At 43.2% G+C, this 21,898-nt stretch overlaps 1 protein-coding gene across 2 annotated transcripts in view; it reads left to right on the top strand.

Moving 5' to 3' along the window:
• UBE4B (ubiquitination factor E4B) overlaps positions 1–20,750 on the top strand; it is a 151,256-nt gene extending 130,506 nt beyond the window's left edge. Inside the window, exons 23-29 of one of the 2 annotated variants that reach the window (XM_030222448.1) lie at positions 1,037–1,163; positions 1,361–1,505; positions 9,729–9,863; positions 15,489–15,680; positions 18,657–18,831; positions 18,930–19,076; positions 19,468–20,750. In XM_030222448.1, coding sequence (XP_030078308.1) covers positions 1,037–1,163; positions 1,361–1,505; positions 9,729–9,863; positions 15,489–15,680; positions 18,657–18,831; positions 18,930–19,076; positions 19,468–19,529 — 983 coding nt within the window. In that variant the 3' untranslated portion in view covers positions 19,530–20,750. The remainder of the gene's footprint in view (positions 1–1,036; positions 1,164–1,360; positions 1,506–9,728; positions 9,864–15,488; positions 15,681–18,656; positions 18,832–18,929; positions 19,077–19,467) is intronic. The other variant, XM_030222449.1, reaches the window with a different exon arrangement.
• The last annotated feature ends 1,148 nt before the right edge of the window (positions 20,751–21,898 follow it).

Here is a 21,898-nt window from a genome sequence, read left to right as displayed (position 1 = left end):
ATAGAGTGATGTCTCCTACATCCCAATGGCTTGATTTTGTGTGTTTTGCAGTTGGACGTTTTTTTGTTTGGAAAATAGACCAAAAAAAAACCAAAACGTCCAATAACAAACCTATTTTCAAAAACAAAAGATAGACTTTTTTCTTTTTTAAAAATGACCTTTCCTATTCAGATTTTGGACGTTTTTTTGCAAAAACGTCCAAAGTTAGACTTAGATGTTGTATTGAAAATGCCCTTATAGTGTCCAACCAGGACTCAAGTACAGGCAAAAGAGCAGTGATATCATTGACGCATATGAAAAGATTACCTGAACTAAGACCCCATCTAATGATTGCATAAGGATATTAAAGTATGGAAGAAAGAGGGAAGCCCCTGAGGCACCCCACAGAATGAAATCCATCCTTCTTACTGAATAATAATGATTGGAAGGAAGCCATGGACTCAACTTAATACTTTCTTCTGTATGCTCAGTTGTTGGTCTAGTATCCATAGCATTAAGGCATGGTTGACTAAGTCGAAAGCACAAGAAAGATCAAATTGGATGACAACTGCACATTGATCTTTACTCAATCTAGCTGTTAGGGGTTCTTTATTCTGTTTAACTTCAGCTTTGGCAATAGCATACTTACAAGTTCCAAGGCTGCACCACTCCTTATACTGGTGACATTGTCACTGAAGTCCTCCATCTGCTGAGTGGCAGGGGTGGGTGGCACAATCCACTTGTCTAGCAGGAATAAAGGAGAGAAAATAACAGGTAAGACCATATTTTACCACAGTTGCAGAGAAGTATGCACACAGATTGGAGAGAATTCCATAATCCTTACTTTTTTTTATACTTGCTCCATTTGTTATTGATCTATCCTAATGCATTTGTAAATGTGCCTTCTACAGAATCCTCTGAATAGTTTTTTAGGCTTGCATACTTCCACTGGTAGTCAGGAAGACAGAAGTACTGTACATACTCCTGGATCAGGCTACTACTATATGACCTTTCTCTCTATAAAGTATTTACTACCTACTTTCTTATCTCTTCACAGATGTGGAGCACACTGGAGCCACCAGCGAGTTCTATGATAAATTTACAATTCGCTATCACATAAGCACTATTTTTAAAAGCCTCTGGCAGAACATAGCACATCATGGTACATTCATGGAGGAATTCAAGTGAGTGAGAGGCTCTGTTTTCTGTTGTATGATTGGGATTATTAAAGAGAAATTAAGCTGTTCCTCAGTATTACTGAGAAATAGCAAGACCCCATAATTCAGGGCCTTCCACTGTTACTGAGCCCCTCCCCTTTCATTTACACCACTAATGTAGATCAAGTTATTACATCATTGTTAATGAGTTCTGCCTCTTTCAGCTCCGGGAAGCAGTTTGTCCGGTACATTAATATGCTAATCAATGACACCACATTTCTGCTTGATGAGAGTCTGGAATCTCTGAAGCGGATCCATGAAATGCAGGAAGAGATGAAGAACAAGGCACACTGGGACCAGTTACCCCAGGTTAGTTAGCTGCCGCTCTCCAAACCCCAACACCTGTGCTCTGAACCCTAAGCAGGATGACCACAGTACCTTCCTCCGACCCCCACCCCCTTTGCTGTGTCCATGTCAACCTGCCCTTCTTCCCACTTGCATTTGTGCAGTTTGCAGGGTATATCCCCCCATTTTTCCCCGCACATATTTTTGCTGTGTACATGGGAGTGGTCTCAATCTCATTTGCTATTAGAGCTCGCATCTTTGTCTGAGAAAAAGACAAGATCCAGCCTGGGGAGAGTGAGTGTTTGTTTTGTTGGGCTATATGAATGGAACAAACTGTCAAAACACTACAGAGATTTTGCATCAACCTTCTGGATGTGGCAGGGCTGTATCGTTGCACAGGGAACAGAAGTCCAATAGGAAGCCCAGAACAATTGCTTGAAAGGGGAGCCACACAACCAGCACAATTCAGAAACCAGAACATCAATGTAGTAAAGGCACTTTTTTTTTTTTTAATGCAGATGATATCCTACTTATTGCGTGAACAAATTCTAGTTCCCCTGACTTGCTCCCTCTTCAATATTACCTTGATTCTGTCGTTAATTGGTTGGAATCCTGCCACTTGGTTCTTAATCCAAATAAATTAGTGGCTGCACAGATTACCGGCCGCCCTTCATGTCCTTCCATCATTCCCCTTCTTAATGGCGTTCTAGTTGTATTAGTGGAATCCTTTTGGTATCTTGGTGTCATAATAGATATCAATTGTCTTTTTCAATGCAATTTTTGACTGTAAGGTTGTTTTTGTAGTCAGCAATTTTGCAGTCTTCATTCTTGTTCTGATGATTCATCCCGATACACCTTTATTCACACAATGGTTGCTTTGCCATTTAGGTTATTGAAATATAGCCCATTCTGGACTTACTGCATCAGAAACTACATATTTACAAAACAGTCCAGAACAATGCTATTCATCGTCTTTTGTTGTGCTAAGAGATGCGATCATCTTACTTCACTGTTCTGTCAGAGCTACTGATTACCTGTACAATTTTAGATCACTTTATGTGCAAGAACCAAAATCTTATATTATTATAATACTGTATTCCACAGTATTTGTTTTCTGCTATCCTTTTGTGTGCTCCAGCTCGTGCTGTATGCTCTCTGTATGATTTTCATCTACATAAGTATTGCCATACCGGGACAGACCAAAGGTCCATGAAGCCCAGCATCTTGTTTCCAACAGTGGCCAATCTAGGTCACAAATACCTGGCAAGATCCCCAAAAAGTTCAATATGTTTTATGCTGCTTATCCCAGAAATAAGCAGTGGATTTCCCCCAAGTCAATTTAATAATGGTCTATGGACTTTTTCTTTAGGAAGCCATCGAGACATTTTTTAAACCCCGCTAAGCTAACTGCCCGTTACACATTCTCTGGCAACGAATTCCAGAGTTTAATTACACGTTGAGTGAAGAAAACATTTCTCCAATTCGTATTAGATTTACTACTTTATAACTTCATCGCAAGCCCCCTAGTCCTAGTATTTTTGGAAAGGGTAAACGAACAATTCATGTCTACTCATTCCACTCCATTCATTATTTTATAGACCTCTATCATATCTCCCCTCAGCCATCTTTTCTCCAAGCTGAAGAGCCTAGACGCCTCAGCCTTTCCTCATAGGGAAGTCATCCTATCTCCTTTATCATTTTTGTCACTCTTCTCTGTACCTTTTCTAATTCTACTTTATCTTTTTTGAGATGTGGTGACCAGAGTTGAACACAATATTCGAGGTGCGGTCGCACCAAGGACCACTACAAAGGCATTATAATGTCCTCGCTTTTGTTTTCCATTCCTTTCCTAATAATACCTAACATTCTATTTGCTCTCTTAGCCGCCGCAGCACACTGATTACAGGGTTTCAACGTATCATCAACAACAATGCCGAGATCCCTTTCTTGGTCGGTGACTCCCTTCAGTTGTGCATTCCTGCCTGTAGTCCACTGGGCGGTGTGTGTTCTTTTAATATTCCTCTTATCTCTGGAATTTTCTTCTTTGCTCATTGAGAGCAGAGCCCTCCTACATAAGATTTAAGTCAGCATTAAAAACACTGTAGCTTTCCCTTGTTCATGACACCATGGGGATAGGGATGGGGGCAGGGAGAATCAAGTTGCTTGGGCTACATTATTATTAACTTTTATTAGGAATAATGGAACAGGTACATCAAACAAACAGAGCAGTAGTTCAAATTGAAACATATAAACCCCTTCCCACAACCTCACTCCCCCCCCCCCCCCCAAAAAAAAAAAAAAAAAAAAAAAACATCAGACAACAGAATCAAGTTATATTTGGTTCGAAGTCTGTGTTCTTATGATCTCAAGCCCCCATAACCCCCCTCCCATTTCTCACTCTCTGAAGCTGTGATAGTATCTATCTCTTATCCCGAAAGATATTCAGAACATGAGGGTCCCAGACACTCAAAAGGGACTTCTGGTGTTCAGAGCGATGGCAGGCACCCTGAAACTCCCACAACATCAGAGTGGTGTAATTTATTCACTTGGGCTACATTAATGTTAGTTTCTTAGCTTATGTTTGTTTTCTTTTCCTCTGTCCTATCCATTTTAATGACATTCTTTTCTTATTTAAGTACATAAGTACATAAGTAGTGCCATACTGGGAAAGACCAAAGGTCCATCTAGCCCAGCATCCTGTCACCGACAGTGGCCAATCCAGGTCAAGGGCACCTGGCACGCTCCCCAAACGTAAAAACATTCCAGACAAGTTATACCTAAAAATGCGGAAATTTTTCCAAGTCCATTAATAGCGGTCTATGGACTTGTCCTTTAGGATCTATCTAACCCCTTTTTAAACTCCGTCAAGCTAACCGCCCGTACCACGTTCTCCGGCAACGAATTCCAGAGTCTAATTACACGTGGGTGAAGAAACATTTTCTCCGATTCGTTTTAAATTTACCACACTGTAGCTTCAACTCATGCCCTCTAGTCCTAGTATTTTTGGATAGCGTGAACAGTCGCTTCACATCCACCCGATCCATTCCACTCATTATTTTATTACACTTCTATCATATCTCCCCTCAGCCGTCTCTTCTCCAAGCTGAAAAGCCCTAGCCTTCTCAGCCTCTCTTCATAGGAAAGTCCGTCCCATCCCCACTATCATTTTCGTCGCCCTTCGCTGTACCTTTTCCAATTCTACATATCTTTGTTGAGATACGGAGGACCAGTACTGAACACAATACTCCAGGTGCGGTCGCACCATGGAGCGATACAACGGCATTATAACATCCGCACACCTGGGACTCCATACCATTCCTAATAACACCCAACATTCTATTCGCTTTCCTAGCCGCAGCAGCACACTGAGCAGAAGGTTTCAGCGTATCATCGCCGACGACACCCAGATCCCTTTCTTGATCCGTAACTCCTAACGCGGAACCTTGCAAGACGTAGCTATAATTCGGGTTCCTCTTACCCACATGCATCACTTTGCACTTGTCAACATTGAACTTCATCTGCCACTTGCACGCCCATTCTCCCAGTCTCGCAAGGTCCTCCTGTAATCGTTCACATTCCTCCTGCGACTTGACGACCCTGAATAATTTTGTGTCATCGGCGAATTTAATTACCTCACTAGTTATTCCCATCTCTAGGTCATTATAAATACATTAAAACAGCAACGGACCCAGCACAGACCCCTGCGGGGACCCCACTAACTACCCTCCTCACTGAGAATACTGGCCACGCAATTCCTACTCTCTGCTTCCTATCTTTCAACCAGTTCTTAATCCATAATAATACCCTACCTCCGATTCCATGACTCTGCAATTTCTTCAGGAGTCTTTCGTGCGGCACTTTGTCAAACGCCTTCTGAAATCCAGATATACAATATCAACCGGCTCCCCATTGTCCACATGTTTGCTTACCCCCTCAAAAAAATGCATTAGATTGGTGAGGCAAGACTTCCCTTCACTAATCCGTGCTGACTTTGTCTCATCAGTCCATGTTTTTGTATATGCTCTGCAATTTATTCTTAATAATAGCCTCCAACCATCTGGCCCGGCACCGCCTTCAGACTCACCGGTCTATAATTTCCCCGGATCTCCTCTGGAACCCTTCTTAAAAATCGAGTAACATTGGCTACCCTCCAGTCTTCCGGTACTACACTCGATTTTAGGGACAGATTGCATATTTCTAACAGTACTCCGCAAGGTCATTTTTAGTTCTATTAATACTCTGGGATGAATACCATCAGGTCCCGTGATTTACTACTCTTCAGCTTGCTGAACTGACCCTTAAATCATCCTCCATGGTTACAGAGAATTTGTTTAGTTTCTCCGACTCCCCCCGCTCAATAGTTCTTTCCGGCACCGGTGTCCCCCCCAAAATCCTCCTCGGTGAAGACCGAAGCAAGAATTCATTTATGTCTCCGCTACGGCTTGGTCCTCCTTGATCGCCCCTTTAACACCATTTTCGTCCAGCGGCCCAACCGACTCTTTGGCCGGTTTCCTGCTTTTAATGTATCTAAAAAAATTTTTACTATGTATTTTTGCTTCCAACGCTAATTTCTTCTCAAAGTCCTTTTTTGCCCTCCTTATCTCCGCTTTGCATTTGGCTTGGCATTCCTTATGATCTATCCTGTTACTTTCAGTTGGTTCTCTTCTCCACTTTCTGAAGGATTGTTTTTTGGCTCTAATGATTTCCTTTATCTTACTGTTTAGCCACGCCGGCTGACGTTTAGTCTTTTTTCCCTTTTTCTAATACGTGGAATATATTTGTCCTGAACCTCCAGGATGGTGTTTTTAAACAGCATCCACGCCTGATGCAAGTTTTTTACTCTGCGAGCTGCTCCTTTCAGTCTTTTTTTCACCATTTTTCTCATTTTGTCGTAATCACCTTTTCTATAGTTAAACGCTAGTGTACTTGATTTCCTAGTTTCACTTCCTTCAATGCCAATATCAAAACCGATCATATTATGATCACTGTTATCAAGCGGCCCTCGTATCGTTACCCCCCGCACTAGATCATGAGCACCACTAAGGACTAAGTCTAGTATTTTTCCTTCTCTTGTCGGCTCCTGAACTAGCTGTTTCCATGAAGCTGTCCTTGATTTCATCAAGAATCTTATGTCCTTGCGTGTACAGATGTTACATTAACCCAGTCCTATATGCGGGTAATTGAAATCCCCCATTATTATTGTGTTGCCCAGTTTGTTTGCGTCCCTGATTTCCTTTAACATTTCCGCATCCGTCTGTTCGTCCTGGCCAGGCGGACGGTAGTACACTCCTATCACTATCCTTTTCCCCTTTGCACAGGGAATTTCAATCCACAGTGATTCCAAGGAGTGTTTGTGTTTCCTGCAGAATGTGTCAATCTTTGATTCAAGGCTCTCGTTAATTACAATGCTAACCCCTCCACCAGATCCGATTCACCCTATCACTACGATATAATTTGTACCCCGGTATGACAGTGTCCCACTGGTTATCCTCCTTCCACCAGGTCTCAGAGATGCCTATTATATCTAATTTTTCATTTAGTGCAATATATTCCAACTCCCCCATCTTATTTCTTAGGCTCCTGGCATTCGCATATAGACATTTCAAACTATGTTTTGTTGTTCCTAAGTACATCATGCTTAGTACTTGACAGTATTAATTGGCAATCTTTGTCTGATTTTTATTGTTATTAAAGATACACGATCTACTACAATCTCTTTTGCAACCTCACTATCAGGATACTCTATCTTCCCTGTTATGGTGATATCTTTGAAAGATACCTTATCCCGAACCATGCTCTTTTGAGCGACTGTCGCCTTCCCCCCATTTCTAGTTTAAAAGCTGCTCTATCTCCTTCTTAAACACCGATGCCAGCAGCCTGGTCCCACTCTGGTTAAGATGGAGCCCATCCTTTCGGAATAGGCTCCCCCTTCCCAGAATGTTGCCCAGTTCCTAACAAATCTAAAGCCCTCCTCCCTGCACCATCGTCTCATCCATGCATTGAGACTCTGGAGCTCTGCCTGTCTCTTGGGCCCTGCGCGTGGCACAGGTAGCATTTCAGAAATGCTACCCTGGAGGATCTGGATTTCAGCTTTCTACCTAAGAGCCTAAATTTGCTTCCAGAACCTCTCTCCCACATTTTCCTATGTCATTAGTACCCACATGTACCAAGACAGCCGTCTCCTCCCCAGCACTATATAAAATCCTATCTAGGTGACGCGTGAGGTCCGCCACCTTCGCACCAGGCAGGCAAGTCACCAGGCGATCCTCACGTCCACCAGCCACCCAGCTATCTATATGCCTAATGATCGAATCACCCAGTACAACAGCTGTCCTAAACCTTTCCCTCCCGGGCAACATTTGGAGATATATCCTCGGTGCGAAAGGGATAATACATCCCCTGGTGGGCAGGTCCTGGCTACAGGAGTATTTCCTACTTCACCAGGGTGATGCTCTCCTTCTAGGAGACCTCCATCCTCCAAGGTACCACAGGGGCTACCTGACTGGAGGTGGGACTTCTCTACAACATCCCTGTAGGTCTCCTCTATGTCTCCCTCAGCTCCATCAGTCTGCTACTCTAGCCTCAAGAGAACGTACACGTTCTCTGAGAGCTAGGAGCTCTTTGCATCGGGCACACACATATGACACCTCACCAATTGGGAGATAATCATACATGTGACACTCAATGCAAAAGACTGGATAGCACCCCTCTCGCTGCTGGACTGCTGACTCCATCTTAGTGTTTTTTGAGTTTTTCCGTAATTTAAAACTTGCTAAAGTATTAAGGATATCAGCCTATCACTAACTTACAGTTCCTCCTTTAAAACCCCAATCTTCAAGTTCCGAAAGCACAAGCAAAATTTGTTCACTTACCAGAGAAATATCCTCTTCTCCCAGAACTTATTAGAAGGAAAGCTTTCGCGCGCCTAACGGCGCGCGGCACCTTGAGTAGAGGCCCTGAGTGGATCGGAACGGACCTGGGAGTCACTCCGGCGAAGGCTCCGAGGATATGCAGATGAGCTGCAAGTCCTCCACGGCACCTGAGAAGGCAACCGGTGGGAGAGCTTTAATATTGAGTAGTTGACTTGTGAACCTCTTTGATGCTTTAACTGTGGTTTATCAAAATGAATAAATATAAATGTAAAAATATTGGATTATATTTGAACTGCCGAGTTACTGAAAAGATATGATTACACTAAAGTATAAATCATAAATACAATGGACATAAACAAGACTAACAAGAAATCACAGAAATAACCCAACAGTGGCTGTTACAGCAGTAAATAACACTAGAATAATGCAATAAAATCCAGGATCCATTCTGGCATTGCATTCTGTTGTTCCTTCAAGGTGCGCTCAAATCCATTAGTTCCTCACATCCCCTCCCTACCCCAATAATAATGTTCATATGGGTATATTCCTCAGCCATGGATCATAGTGACTTCTGTGTATGTTAGTAAGTCGCTCCAGTTCCCACCACAGTCCTTCAGGTCGCAAATCCAGTCTCGTAAGATAGTCCTGAAACCTGCTTTCAGTGACCAGTCAGTCTTACATTAGCTGGTGCAAATACATACATTTCAGCCTATGCTGCCACTTCTGCCCTTTTGTAACCCCCATTCCCAGTAGACATTATTTAGGGTTCCTTTGTATTAAGCTCCCCAGCCCAAGTGTCATTTGTTGAACCACCCTTCCCGAAAAGTTTTGCATCTTATCACAAGTCCACCAAATGTGATAAAATTTTCTTCTCTCTTTTTCACATTGCCAGCATAAATCATTAGCACTAGCAGGGTGCGTTGCCTTCAGTCTGGTAGGGGTAGAGAGACAACGTTACAAACATTTTCCCTATCACAATGGATATTGACGCCTTCTGTACTTCCTAAATATAGATTTCCAAACTCCCGTACTCAATTCCTCTGCAACCTATAAGTATTTTAAATAAACACATGTTATGCTGCATGCATAGCAACCCCTCCTCCTTGCCCCCCCCCCCCCCCCCCAACAGAACAGTTTTCAAAGTATTTTTTTTTTCATGGGGGTACACACACACACACACACATTGAGGCGGGTTATGTCCTCTACTTGCAAAACATGTATAGTGTCTGCAGGTTTATTTTTTTGCTCTGTTTGCATGCCAGGAGGCCTCTCCCTTACTCATGCATGTAAGATCACAAATACACAGTTCTATTCATGACCCTATAGACATCAGCACTTGGTCTTGGCCTAGATTTTCTACTTTGTTGTTTTTCAGGAGCAGCAGCAGGCCCAACAGTCGCAGCTGGCTCAGGATGAGCGTGTTTCTCGCTCCTATCTCGCTCTGGCCACAGAGACTGTTGACATGTTTCACATACTCACAAAACAGGTTCAGAAGCCATTTTTGAGACCGGTAAGTGGCAGATGCTTTCATTCTTTCTCCTTGTATTAGGACTCACTATGTAGCTGCTGAAAAGAACAGGGAATTGATGACTTTCTGACATTGAGGACAGGTGACATCTTGCTACTGGATCACTTATAAAACCTGTTTTCTCATTTTTTGAGTAAAAAGATCTAGTTCAGTAATCAGATGTACACCTGTCTGCACTGTGATTCATACATGGGATAGTAATATTTTAAAGCATTCTCCACTTGTGAAGCATGTTTTACATGTAGAAAATAGCTGTTTGCACAGGTGTATACACACATACAAGTGTGTGTGTGCTGACAAGAACATATACTCTTTTACATGGGCCTCATGTAGCTGTTTCTGGGAATATAGTTTGAGTGGATCAGGGGCAGAGGTAATAGAGTTGCATACATGCAAGCGTTCTAGCTGGATATTTCAGCCAGACAAGTGAGTTATGTCACTGGGTTTCGGCGCAGATCCAGAGAGGATTCCAAGCAGCGAAGTCTCTAACACATGCATGGGAATTCTCACCCATTGTAACCAATTCTATATCTTCTACTGTACAGGAAACTTCTCAGTTCATACCTTAGCACAATTCAACTCGAGGTTGGGAGGGAGGGATTGTGTGGCTGAAATATCTAGCTGTCCACAGAGATCATCCATTACAGGTACGCAATTCTGCAATGAAAATGTCTCCCTCCTCCATGTGAATGTTAGTGGAGGTAGGTACCCCTGATGTCCATCAATGGTAACCAACTGTTTTTGGGAATAAATGATAAGATGGTGGTTGAAGAATTTTTGGAGAACTTTTGTTTGCAAATAATTGGTTGAGGTGAGGAAGGGACCGAAAAGGTCGTAATTGCCCTGAGTTTTTGGTATAAGGAAGCATTTTGAATAAATCTTGAGTTGTTGAATGATTGAGGAATTTCTTCTATTGTCTGAGGCTCAAGAAGTATGGTGATCTCCTCCTTTAAAGTAGGCAACTGAGATATAAGGATCTTAAAGGTCAAAGAGTTTGAGAGAAGATAGGGAGAGAAAATTGAGGCGGTAGCCATAATTGTAACGGGATGAGTTTGAGAGAAGATAGGGAGAGAAAATTGAGGCGGTAGCCATAATTGTAACGGGATGAGTTTGAGAGAAGGTAGGGAGAGAAAATTGAGTCAGTAGTCATAATTGTAATAGGATCTTTAAAAAAAAAAAAATATTGTTTGTTGGAGGAAATGCAGCAATGATCAATATCATTGTTCTCAAGTGCAGTCAGATTATTTGTTTTCTTTAATAAGGGGAAAGAGGGTGGGATTTGATATACCACCTTTCTGTGGTTACAATCAAAGTGGTTTACATATTATATACAAGTACTTATTTTGTACCTGGGGCAATGGAGGGTTAAGTGACTTGCCCAGAGTCGCAAGGAGCTGCAGTGGCAATTGAACCTAGTTCCCCAGGTTCTCAGGCCACTGCACTAACCATTAGGTTACTCCTCCACTCCTTAAAGTGTAATATTTGTTTAGCCTTTTGGCTAGATATCCTGCCCATATGCGTTAGACGCATCCAAACTGTGCACCTGGCAACCATCTGTTTATGTTTGGATTTGATTTGGAGGAAGATTTGATAAAACACTATATTGAGTGGTCACATTTCAATGCTTTTAACTTCTATGTGATGCAATACATGTACAAGATTCTAGTCAATGGTAGAAGCCATGATTAAAAACACTGCTAAATCATTAACTTAATTCTACAGGATTTTGAAGACTGTTCTAAAACCATGATATGTGCAGACTATGACATGTATGAAGCAGGAGTTGGGGGGGGGGGGGGGGGGGGGGGTAGCTATTTCTGCAAGATGAGTGGCTTGGTTTAAAGCCGCCACATTGTGTGACAATGTCCATGAAAAGATTGCAGATGCCCTCTGTTTGAATAAGGCTAATTCAACCTCCATTGATGAATGCACCTTGTATGTCATCCATAGTCTTCTATGGGGAAAGTCACTGCTGTCCCTGAGAATGGTAGAATGGAATGTTGCTACTATGTGGGATGCTGCCAGGCACTGGTGATCTGGATTGGTCACTGTTAAAGCAGGATACTGGGTAGATGGACCATCGTTCTGCCCTAGGACCATCGGTCTGCCCTAATATGCTTATTCTCATGTCCTAGATGTACAGTGGGGGAAATAAGTATTTGATCCCTTGCTGATTTTGTAAGTTTGCCCACTGACAAAGACATGAGCAGCCCATAATTGAAGGGTAGGTTATTGGTAACAGTGAGAGATAGCACATCACAAATTAAATCCGGAAAATCACATTGTGGGAAAGTATATGAATTTATTTGCATTCTGCAGAGGGAAATAAGTATTTGATCCCCCACCAACCAGTAAGAGATCTGGCCCCTACAGACCAGGTAGATGCTCCAAATCAACTCGTTACCTGCATGACAGACAGCTGTCGGCAATGGTCACCTGTATGAAAAGACAACCTGTCCACAGACTCAGTGAATCAGTCAGACTCTAACCTCTACAAAATGGCCAAGAGCAAGGCGCTGTCTAAGGATGTCAGGGACAAGATCATACACCTGCACAAGGCTGGAATGGGCTACAAAACCATCATAAGACGCTGGGCGAGAAGGAGACAACTGTTGGTGCCATAGTAAGAAAATGGAAGAAGTACAAAATGACTGTCATCGACAAAGATCTGGGGCTCCACGCAAAATCTCACCTCGTGGGGTATCCTTGATCATGAGGAAGGTTAGAAATCAGCCTACAACTACAAGGGGGGAACTTGTCAATGATCTCAAGGCAGCTGGGACCACTGTCACCACGAAAACCATTGGTAACACATTACGACATAACGGATTGCAATCCTGCAGTGCCCGCAAGGTCCCCCTGCTCCGGAAGGCACATGTGACGGCCCGTCTGAAGTTGCCAGTGAACACCTGGATGATGCCGAGAGTGATTGGGAGAAGGTGCTGTGGTCAGATGAGACAAAAATTGAGCTCTTTGGCATGAACTCAACTCGCCGTGTTTGGAGGAAGAGAAATGCTGCCTATGACCCAAAGAACACCGTCCCCACTGTCAAGCATGGAGGTGGAAATGTTATGTTTTGGGGGTGTTTCTCTGCTAAGGGCATAGGACTACTTCACCGCATCATGGGAGAATGGATGGGGCCATGTACCGTACAATTCTGAGTGACAACCTCCTTCCCTCCGCCAGGGCCTTAAAAATGGGTCATGGCTGGGTCTTCCAGCACGACAATGACCCAAAACATACAGCCAAGGCAACAAAGGAGTGGCTCAGGAAGAAGCACATTAGGGTCATGGAGTGGCCTAGCCAGTCACCAGACCTTAATCCCATTGAAAACTTATGGAGGGAGCTGAAGCTGCGAGTTGCCAAGCGACAGCCCAGAACTCTTAATGATTTAGAGATGATCTGCAAAGAGGAGTGGACCAAAATTCCTCCTGACATGTGTGCAAACCTCATCATCAACTACAGAAGACGTCTGACCGCTGTGCTTGCCAACAAGGGTTTTGCCACCAGTATTAGGTCTTGTTTGCCAGAGGGATTAAATACTTATTTCCCTCTGCAGAATGCAAATAAATTCATATACTTTCCACAATGTGATTTTCCCGGATTTAATTTGTGATGTGCTATCTCTCACTGTTACCAATAACCTACCCTTCAATTATGGGCTGCTCATGTCTTTGTCAGTGGGCAAACTTACAAAATCAGCAAGGGATCAAATACTTATTTCCCCCACTGTATATAGTGTAGCCCAAATCTGCTGATATTACTCTAATAGGACTTAATGTAAAGGAAGTGTAGTTTCCTTAGGTGCATCCAGATATTGGAGAACACCAATATGTTTTGCCCTAGGATCAGTCTTGGGTTGAGAGGCTAAATTTAAATCCTTTGCATTCTCTTGCAAGAATTTTAAATATGATATATCCTCGGTTGAGAAATTTTATTCAGGAGCTGTTCTAAGGATAGTGAATGGGAGATGAAGGTCTGGTACTTTACACCTCTAAACTGAGAAGAAAACATTTGGGGCAGAAAGCACAGCTGCTAGAAGAGCAGTCAGAAAATCAGCGGTGCTACCTTCAGTGCAAAGGAGAACTAACTCTCCTTCCATACAGAACAGTGAAGAGTTAGACAACTGTCCCAGCCCTTCACCCCTGTCACTCCCCAGCAATAGAAATATTGTTGTTGTTTTTTTAATTATGAAAGTGTGAAAGAGTAGTGCAATCTTTACAGCAGCCTGCTGAGAACCAGCACAGAGACTGCCAGTTCAAATCCATGAGCATCTCGTCATAGATCTCAAAATTTCAGCGCCCTCTAGGAGGGGGAGATACCATTTAAGCAACAAGCTTCCTCGGCCCATATTTGATGCAAATGACTTGCTTGTTCTGTGCTGAGGTTGTAGGGGGAGATTCCCTTCTATGCCATTTAATGATGTTGGCACCATGGTGGAAATTCTTTCTGCGCCTTCAAATCATGGGCAGAGTCATGTTCCTTGTTGTGCCCTGATTTGTGTAGAGGCAGCAGCATCCTGCTGAAGAGGAGGAGCCTGAGCCAGCTGAAGAATGGGAAGAGAGTTGCAGTACCTTACTACTATCTCCTGTCTGCTCAGCACCTTTCTATTAAGAGGGCTTAATAGCAGACTTTGCCGAAAATTCTCTTTTTATCTTTCAGGCTCTCGGAGACATTTGATTGCGAGCTGGGTAGTCTCCAACAAGGTGTGAGGGCCCTTTGCACTGTGTACATTTCTTGTGGAACATTTTTTTTTTTTGGGGGGGGGGGGGGGGGGTATTTTGGCTAAGCATGTTGAAAACTAGTTGAGCCTAGTCAAATTGTTAAAAAATAGTAAAAGAAAAATGATAGAAAATTATTAAATATACGTGAACTGAGGAGAGGAATACCTCTCACAGTCCTAACCATACCGCGGTAAAAAAAAGAAACTGAGGAGTATGAAGTACAGTATTGGTTACAGCAGGTGGGAACTCTCACACATGCGATTTAAGGCTTTTCTAGAAACTTCCTTGCTTGGAATCTTCTTTGGTTCTGCGCTATCACCCAGTAACGTAACCCACTTGTGTGGCTGAATTATACAAGCTGTCCATGGAGAAGTGAAGTATCTACATAATTTATAAAACACGTGTGTGCACAGAAAATAGCATCTGGCTTGGAGCAGGTGTAACTTTGTGTGGGAACATTTGTACATCATTGGGGATTATGGTAGGAGCCTTTTTGATAAAGGCATATGTACAGGTATTGTGCCTTTATTAAAACAGGCATAAAATAAGATGCACTTTTCAACTTTTTTGTAAGGTGTCCCCATAGTATCTGATGTGTTTCTGATGCCGTTACTGAGATTAGGAAGATGATACATGTGGATTGCCCGCTGCTAGGGACGACTTGTGAGGTTCCTGTGTCTGTTGTGCATACTCAGCATACCTGGGATTGTGAGATCTGGCTAAACTCCTAGAGTGAAATGGAGATTGGATGACTGTTTCTGTAGTCTTGCAATCCTTTCTTCAGAAAAAGCTTCTACAGATGCATGTGGGGCAGTGAGCAGCAGAGCAGGCACAGATCTCTTTTTGAATGAGATGGTTTCTCTTCTTTCCTGTGTTTCTTTAGGAGCTTGGACCCCGCTTAGCTGCGATGCTAAACTTTAACCTTCAGCAGTTATGTGGACCCAAATGCCGTGACCTGAAAGTGGAGAACCCTGAAAAATATGGGTTTGAACCAAAGAAGCTTTTGGATCAATTGACAGACATTTACTTGCACTTAGACTGTGCTCGCTTTGCAAAGGCCATCGCTGATGACCAGGTGGGTCACTTTTTTTTTTGCTTACATTCCTTTTTGGAAGATTTAAACAGTACAGCACAATAAAGCACATGCTGACATCACAAAGAATAAGCAGTTACCTTGTACAATAAAACAAATGTCTAATCTTCATGATTACACCAGCTACAAAACAAACCGAATCAGATATACCTTGTTGGTGTTCCCTCATCGTGTCTTGTAGAAACAAGCCATTATTTTCAAAGTATTTATTTATTTATTTATTCATTCACTTAATCAGTATTCACACTAGCAAGCATATAAATCTTAAAAGTAAAATCTAATGGGAGCCTCTTTAGGGCATATGTTTTGGTATTGGTCAAAAGTGACCCCCCTTCTGGATAAAACTGGGACAACAAGTATCGCAAATGTGGAACATACACTGGCAACCAACGCCAGGACAGCTATTTGATGTCTATAGGATTCGTGGCAAGTCACCAGAGGGACTTAAAGAGTTCTTGAAAAGAGTAGTCTTGATGGGCAAACGTACCATACTACAATTGTGGCTACAACCAGACCCACCTGGAACACCGCAATGGCGAGGAGCCATGATGCAATGCTGCATGCTAGAAAAGAAAAAAGTGGAGACTTAGCCTCGAAAAAAAGGAGACCAGTTCTGTAAAGTCTGGCTCCCGTTTTGGGACACTCTGACACCCGTTGCGAGAAGCAAGATATTGAACTGTTAACAGAACCGGTAGTGGGAAAGAGTTGAGGGTGGGGATAGAGAGGGGGGGGGGGGAGTTGGGGGAAGAGGGAGAAAAATTATAAGCTTGATGACACCTCCTATGTATTGTTCGAATTATTTGATGTATTGTGTTCAAGTGTTATCAATAAAAATTGATATATTAAAAAAAAAAAAGTAAAATCTAATATAACAAAATACTGACATAACAATAGACACAGAGATCCCAACGGTTTGCCCTCTTAATAGTAACATAGTATAGAGAAAAGTACATTGAAATAAAGAGGTGAGAAAAGTAAGTTAAAATTTTTAAAGTGACAAGAGAATACCCTCCATATTAGCCTATGTTCTGAGACTTGGCTCCAGAATCCTGGAAACAGGCTTAAGAAGAGTAATTCTCAATGGCTGTGAGCAACAGGGGCATAGCAAGCAGTCCATTTATATTTTTTGGGGGGGGGGGGGCCCAGACGTGGACTAGGAGGCCATACGTTCCTTCTCTCCCCCTCCACCTCACGTTAATAATTTCTTTTCTGGTGGGGATGCTGAAGCCCCACCAGCCAAAATGACCTGCTGCCAGAGCCGCCCCTCCCCCTCTGTATCCTGCTCTGTCGGCAGCATGCATCCACCCACTGACACTGGGATGACCTGCTCGTACTCAGAGTGTGCTGGTGTTGGCAACTGGAAGTATGCCGCCGCTGACTTCTTCATTCCTGAAGCAGCACGAGGGGGAGGGGAGAGGGTGGCTTGGGTGCTGTAATTTTGGAAGGGGCAGGAGCCCAAACAGGGGACCCCAGTACCCCAAGGCTTCACCCATGTCTGTTGCTCCACCCTGTTGCTCACATCCATGGATGAGCACAATGGCGTATTTAGGGTAGATGCGTCATGGTGTACACACCCCCTGTCAGACCTGCCCCCCCCCCTTAAAATCCTCTGTCTTCAGCCATCAGCGGCAGTCAAAGGCCACAGGCAACCTATGAGTGTCGCTGCTGGATTCAGTTCAATTCAGATCAATTCTTGTATACCACTGATATCTCCTTTCCGGGGTTCAGTGCGGTTTACATCTAGGTGAGAACAGCAAATAGTGTTACTAAAAACATTGAGGAAAGGACAATGGATGATACTAGGAGGTAGAAGTCATGATGAAAGATGCTGAGAGGATTTTAAAGTGGGGGTGGGAGTGGCGAAGGGGGCTAGGAGGAAGACGCACCCCCTGTAAAAAGTTCCTGACTATGCTACCAGATGAACAGCTTATGGGCCCGTAAGCTGCTGATTTTCAAAGGGAATCTTGCTGCAAAATTTCTCTTTAAAAAAAATCCATCACTGAGTGAGGTATACTAGGGATGATGGGATTGGTGTGTGTGGGGGGGGGGGGGGGGGTGGGGGTTATATAGCATTGTATTGTCACACGGATGGGCCTGTATATTGTGTGATACCGTAGCTTATGACAATGTTTTGACTGTTTTGTGTTCTGTTTGGTGACATCAATAAAATATATTTAAATATGTAAAAAATCCACCAGAGTGTCAGTACCATGGAGAATGTTTAACCTAGATCCTTTGCTGGTGCAACTTATGCAGACTAAAGCAGTGAAAAGCAGGGGTGTGGGTTTCAAATTAAAACCCCTGGGCTTCTTTAGTCCCGTTCAGCCCTGCCCCAGTGCTGCCTCTCTTCATTGTGGAGGGCCAAGGAGAATATTATAAGGCAGGTGCAGGCAATTCTGTTCCTCAAGAGCCCTAGGTAGGACAGGTTTTCAGGATATCCACAATTAATAAGCAGGAGAGAGATTTGCATGCACTGCCTTCTTGGTATGCATATCTATCTCCTGCATATTCATTGTGGATATCTTGAAAAACCTGGCCTGCCTGGGGCTCTTGAGGATCGGAATTGCCTACTCCTGGTATAAGTGACTTTTCCACAAGTAAATGCCCATTTTACCTGTTGAAATCCCTTTTTGAAATTTGCCCCCTTAATCTCATGAGAGCTCAGGGTGTGCTGGCAGATACCTGTGGTGTCTTTCCACCCTACACAGGGCTGTGGAGGCCATGTTCTGTTCACTCTGCTTTGTGACTGTGCTATATTGGTAGCATGAACCATCTGTTTGCAGTGCTCTTTGATGCATGGGAAGGCCCTTGACAGCTTCTTTGTTCAGAATGTCTTCTGAAGACGTACCATGTGATCCTAAAACTTGGTAGTATAACATCTCCCAGCCTACAAGCACTGAAGAAATTATCATTTGGAGTTCAGATGGCCTATCTGTGTCTTCTGCTTTTTCTTTGCAGCGCTCGTACAGCAAAGAGCTCTTTGAGGAAGTTATTTCTAAGATGCGCAAAGCAGGTATTAAGTCTACAATAGCGATAGAAAAGTTCCAGCTACTAGCTGAGAAGGTGGAGGAAATAGTAGCAAAGAATGCACGGGCAGATATGGATTACAGTGATGCGCCTGATGAGTTCAGAGGCAAGTTACTAAAAGAGCAAAGCCAAAAAGCTATGGAAACTCCCAGTTACACTTCCCCAGCATCTTCCCTTGCTTTTATGGCAAACTATCTTTTTCAGATCCATTGATGGACACACTGATGTCTGACCCTGTGAGGCTTCCATCTGGAACTATTATGGATCGTTCCATTATCCTACGGCACCTGCTGAACTCATCTACAGACCCCTTCAACCGACAGACCCTCACTGAAAGTATGCTGGAGCCAGGTAATGCTACCACCTTTGCAATATGCCAGGTCAGCAGAATGGGTGCACTGCATGAGGGAAGATTCATCTGTTCTGTGGTGGGGCTATATGTATGTATGTGTTTATTTGAAAGAGGTTTGCACTGCTGCTCTGGGGTTTTGTGCATGTGTGTGTGTGAGGAAAGCTTGTCCTGCTGCTGTTCAGGTAGTGTCCATTCTGTGGCGGGACAGTATGTGGGGGTAAAGAATGTACTGTTGCTTATAGTGTGTTTGCTGATACTATAAATTAGAAATTCTCTGCACCAGCTTTCTATTCTGATATATTGTACCTTTGCATTATATTTCTGTAATAAGTATGTTTGTTTGGTTTTTTTTATTTGTGACATTTTATAATATTTGTCTTTTGTCCTCAGTACCTGAACTTAAGGAAAGGATCCATGCCTGGATGAGGGACAAGCACAACAGTGACCAGTAATGGTCTTCTACCAGCATAGTCAAGGGGCAGGCAAGACATGTGAGGTTTGCAATGGCCAGAAGGCTGCAGGAGTCAAACATGCGTTGGGGCTGTAAACTTGGAGATAGGACAGAGGACACAATGCTGATGTGTACATATTTAAATATTAACTCAAAAAGTTGGAAGATGAATTTAGAAGGGAAGCAGGTGCTATGAAGGTCAGTGAACAGATTAGAGGGGTGTATATGCTCCGCCGCTTAGCTGGTTGAGGTACAGGTGAGAAGGGGTGCAGGTTTGACAGTCATCTCTTCCTCTGAAGATAGACAACTCGGAGCAGCAGGTCCTCCCCTTCTTGCACAGCGGAGAACAGCGCTAATTCCTGGGGACTCTCAGCTCCTTATTTTCTGTTTGTCTCACACAGTCAACTATTGGACTTTTGCACCTAATTGTATTTTAATGATGGACGTATGAGTTTTAAGAATAGCCACCTACCCCAGTCCTCTGCATCCCTACCTCCAGTTACAAATACAGAACTGAGCCTGCATTCTGTGATCTGATAGTGTCTGTAACCAAGAGTGACTCCAGGCAGGGGTGTGTAGCCCCCATATGTACATAGTCCTTTAGTGGATTTTTTTTTTTTTTTAATTTAATGTGGTATTAACACAAGGATGAAAAGCAAACTGCTTTTACCAGTGACTGAGAACGTCTATAACGTCCTGTCTAAGTTCACTACACAGAATCTTGTTGGCCCAGTATTTTAGTGAAGCGTCTAAACTGGAGCTGGTTATAAGTGCAGGCCCAGGGCTGTGGGGGTGTTGGTGGAAAGTTAGGTCTTGTGCAGATTGGATGCCCTTTTTTTTTTTTTTTAAACCCTGTCATAGTTTTTGGTGCCATGCTCTGAGCTATGATTGATGTGTCCATATGTGGCTGCTGTTCACGGAATAATATATTCAATACATGGCTTGGCCTTACCAAAGTGCAGGTACATGAAATCTAGGAAGGAGCCTTTTAAAAAATATATATAATAAAAAAAAAAGTGAATTGTTTTGTATTACTTGGGATACTTGAATTCTAAATTGCTAAATTGTCCTTTTAAGGATCTGAAACCAGGACAGTGTTTTAAAAAATTAAGCCTGTAAAAATGGTTGGGGTTTTTTGTTTTTGTTTTCTTTTTTTCCTTGCTGATCGTGTCCTCTGTTTAGTTCCAGACTCTTCAACTACAATAAATGGTGATAAAGATTTCAGAAGCTGCCTGTGCTGAGTCTTTGATCTGATGGCAGGGGAATGGGAGTGGGCTGCTTTTCACATTGGGATCAATAGCCTACAGGTATAAACAGTAGTACCATGTGACAAGTCACCCCTTGGTATGAGATCTAAATCACCAGCTTTTAGACTAGAAAGAGCAAAGGTGCACAGTAGATGAAAAAGAAACTTTATTTATTGAGAATCTGCTCACAGAAACGGCAAAATTTTAACTTCTCAAGCACTGGGGGTGGGGGTGGGGGTTATGTCATTATGCTGAAGAAAACATACAGTATAGTATAGTCCCAACTTAATAAGCAGCTGAATTTCCAAAACAGCAATGGAATATTATCAGCACTGCTGAAATGGAGTGTCAGTTGGACCTCCTGTCTATTGAGTAACTCAAAACTCCTCCTATCTACAGCCCACCCTGGGAGTGCTTTGTCTCATAAAGCCTCTGTTTTTGTATAAGGATATATTCCACCCCATTGGTAGTCCACACTCACTGTATCCTAACACTGCTAGCAGCTTCTTCCCTTAGAAAGTCTACCACAGAAGGAATTGGGCGGCTAAAACAATAATTATGTTTGAGAGGGCATGGGATAAACCCAGAGGATGCTTAGTTATCAAAAGTGGAGAAAGCAGAAAGCACAACCTAGCAACATGTATTTCCGTTTTGTCCATCAGACCAGTCCAGAACGCATGGATTAGACCCCTTAGCCAGCATGTGGAGATAGACTTAAGAGCTGCAAGCTCTGCTTTATGAGGTATCATGCAGCACCAGCTCTCTGTATGTCTCCAGCAGATGGTGATAGGCATTCTTTGCACCAGAGGGCTGGTGTGGTGAAGGAGCTTCTGGGCTCAGTTAGAGAACTGGTCACCCAATTGAGCTGGGGCTAGTGGAGGGGATCCTAGGTCCTGCCAAGGATGAGCTGCACCTGGGAAAAACCTACTACTACTACACCTCAAGGTGTTCAGGTCCTGCCCATATACAGGTAGAGAACACCAGGTTTGAGTTCCCTCTCCCTGCACACACCCCCTCCCCCCCCCCCCCCCCCCCGCTCCATGTCCTCTTATTGGTTGCAGTTGCCAGGATTTAACACCAGTACCAGACACCCAAGAAAGTCAACAGCAGGAGAGAGTTCTAT

The sequence above is a fragment of the Microcaecilia unicolor genome, chromosome 13, assembly GCF_901765095.1.
Source record: "Microcaecilia unicolor chromosome 13, aMicUni1.1, whole genome shotgun sequence".
Lineage (NCBI taxonomy): Eukaryota > Metazoa > Chordata > Amphibia > Gymnophiona > Siphonopidae > Microcaecilia > Microcaecilia unicolor.
Note: the sequence above shows the minus strand (reverse complement) of the source record. Positions and strands in the feature narration are given on the sequence as shown.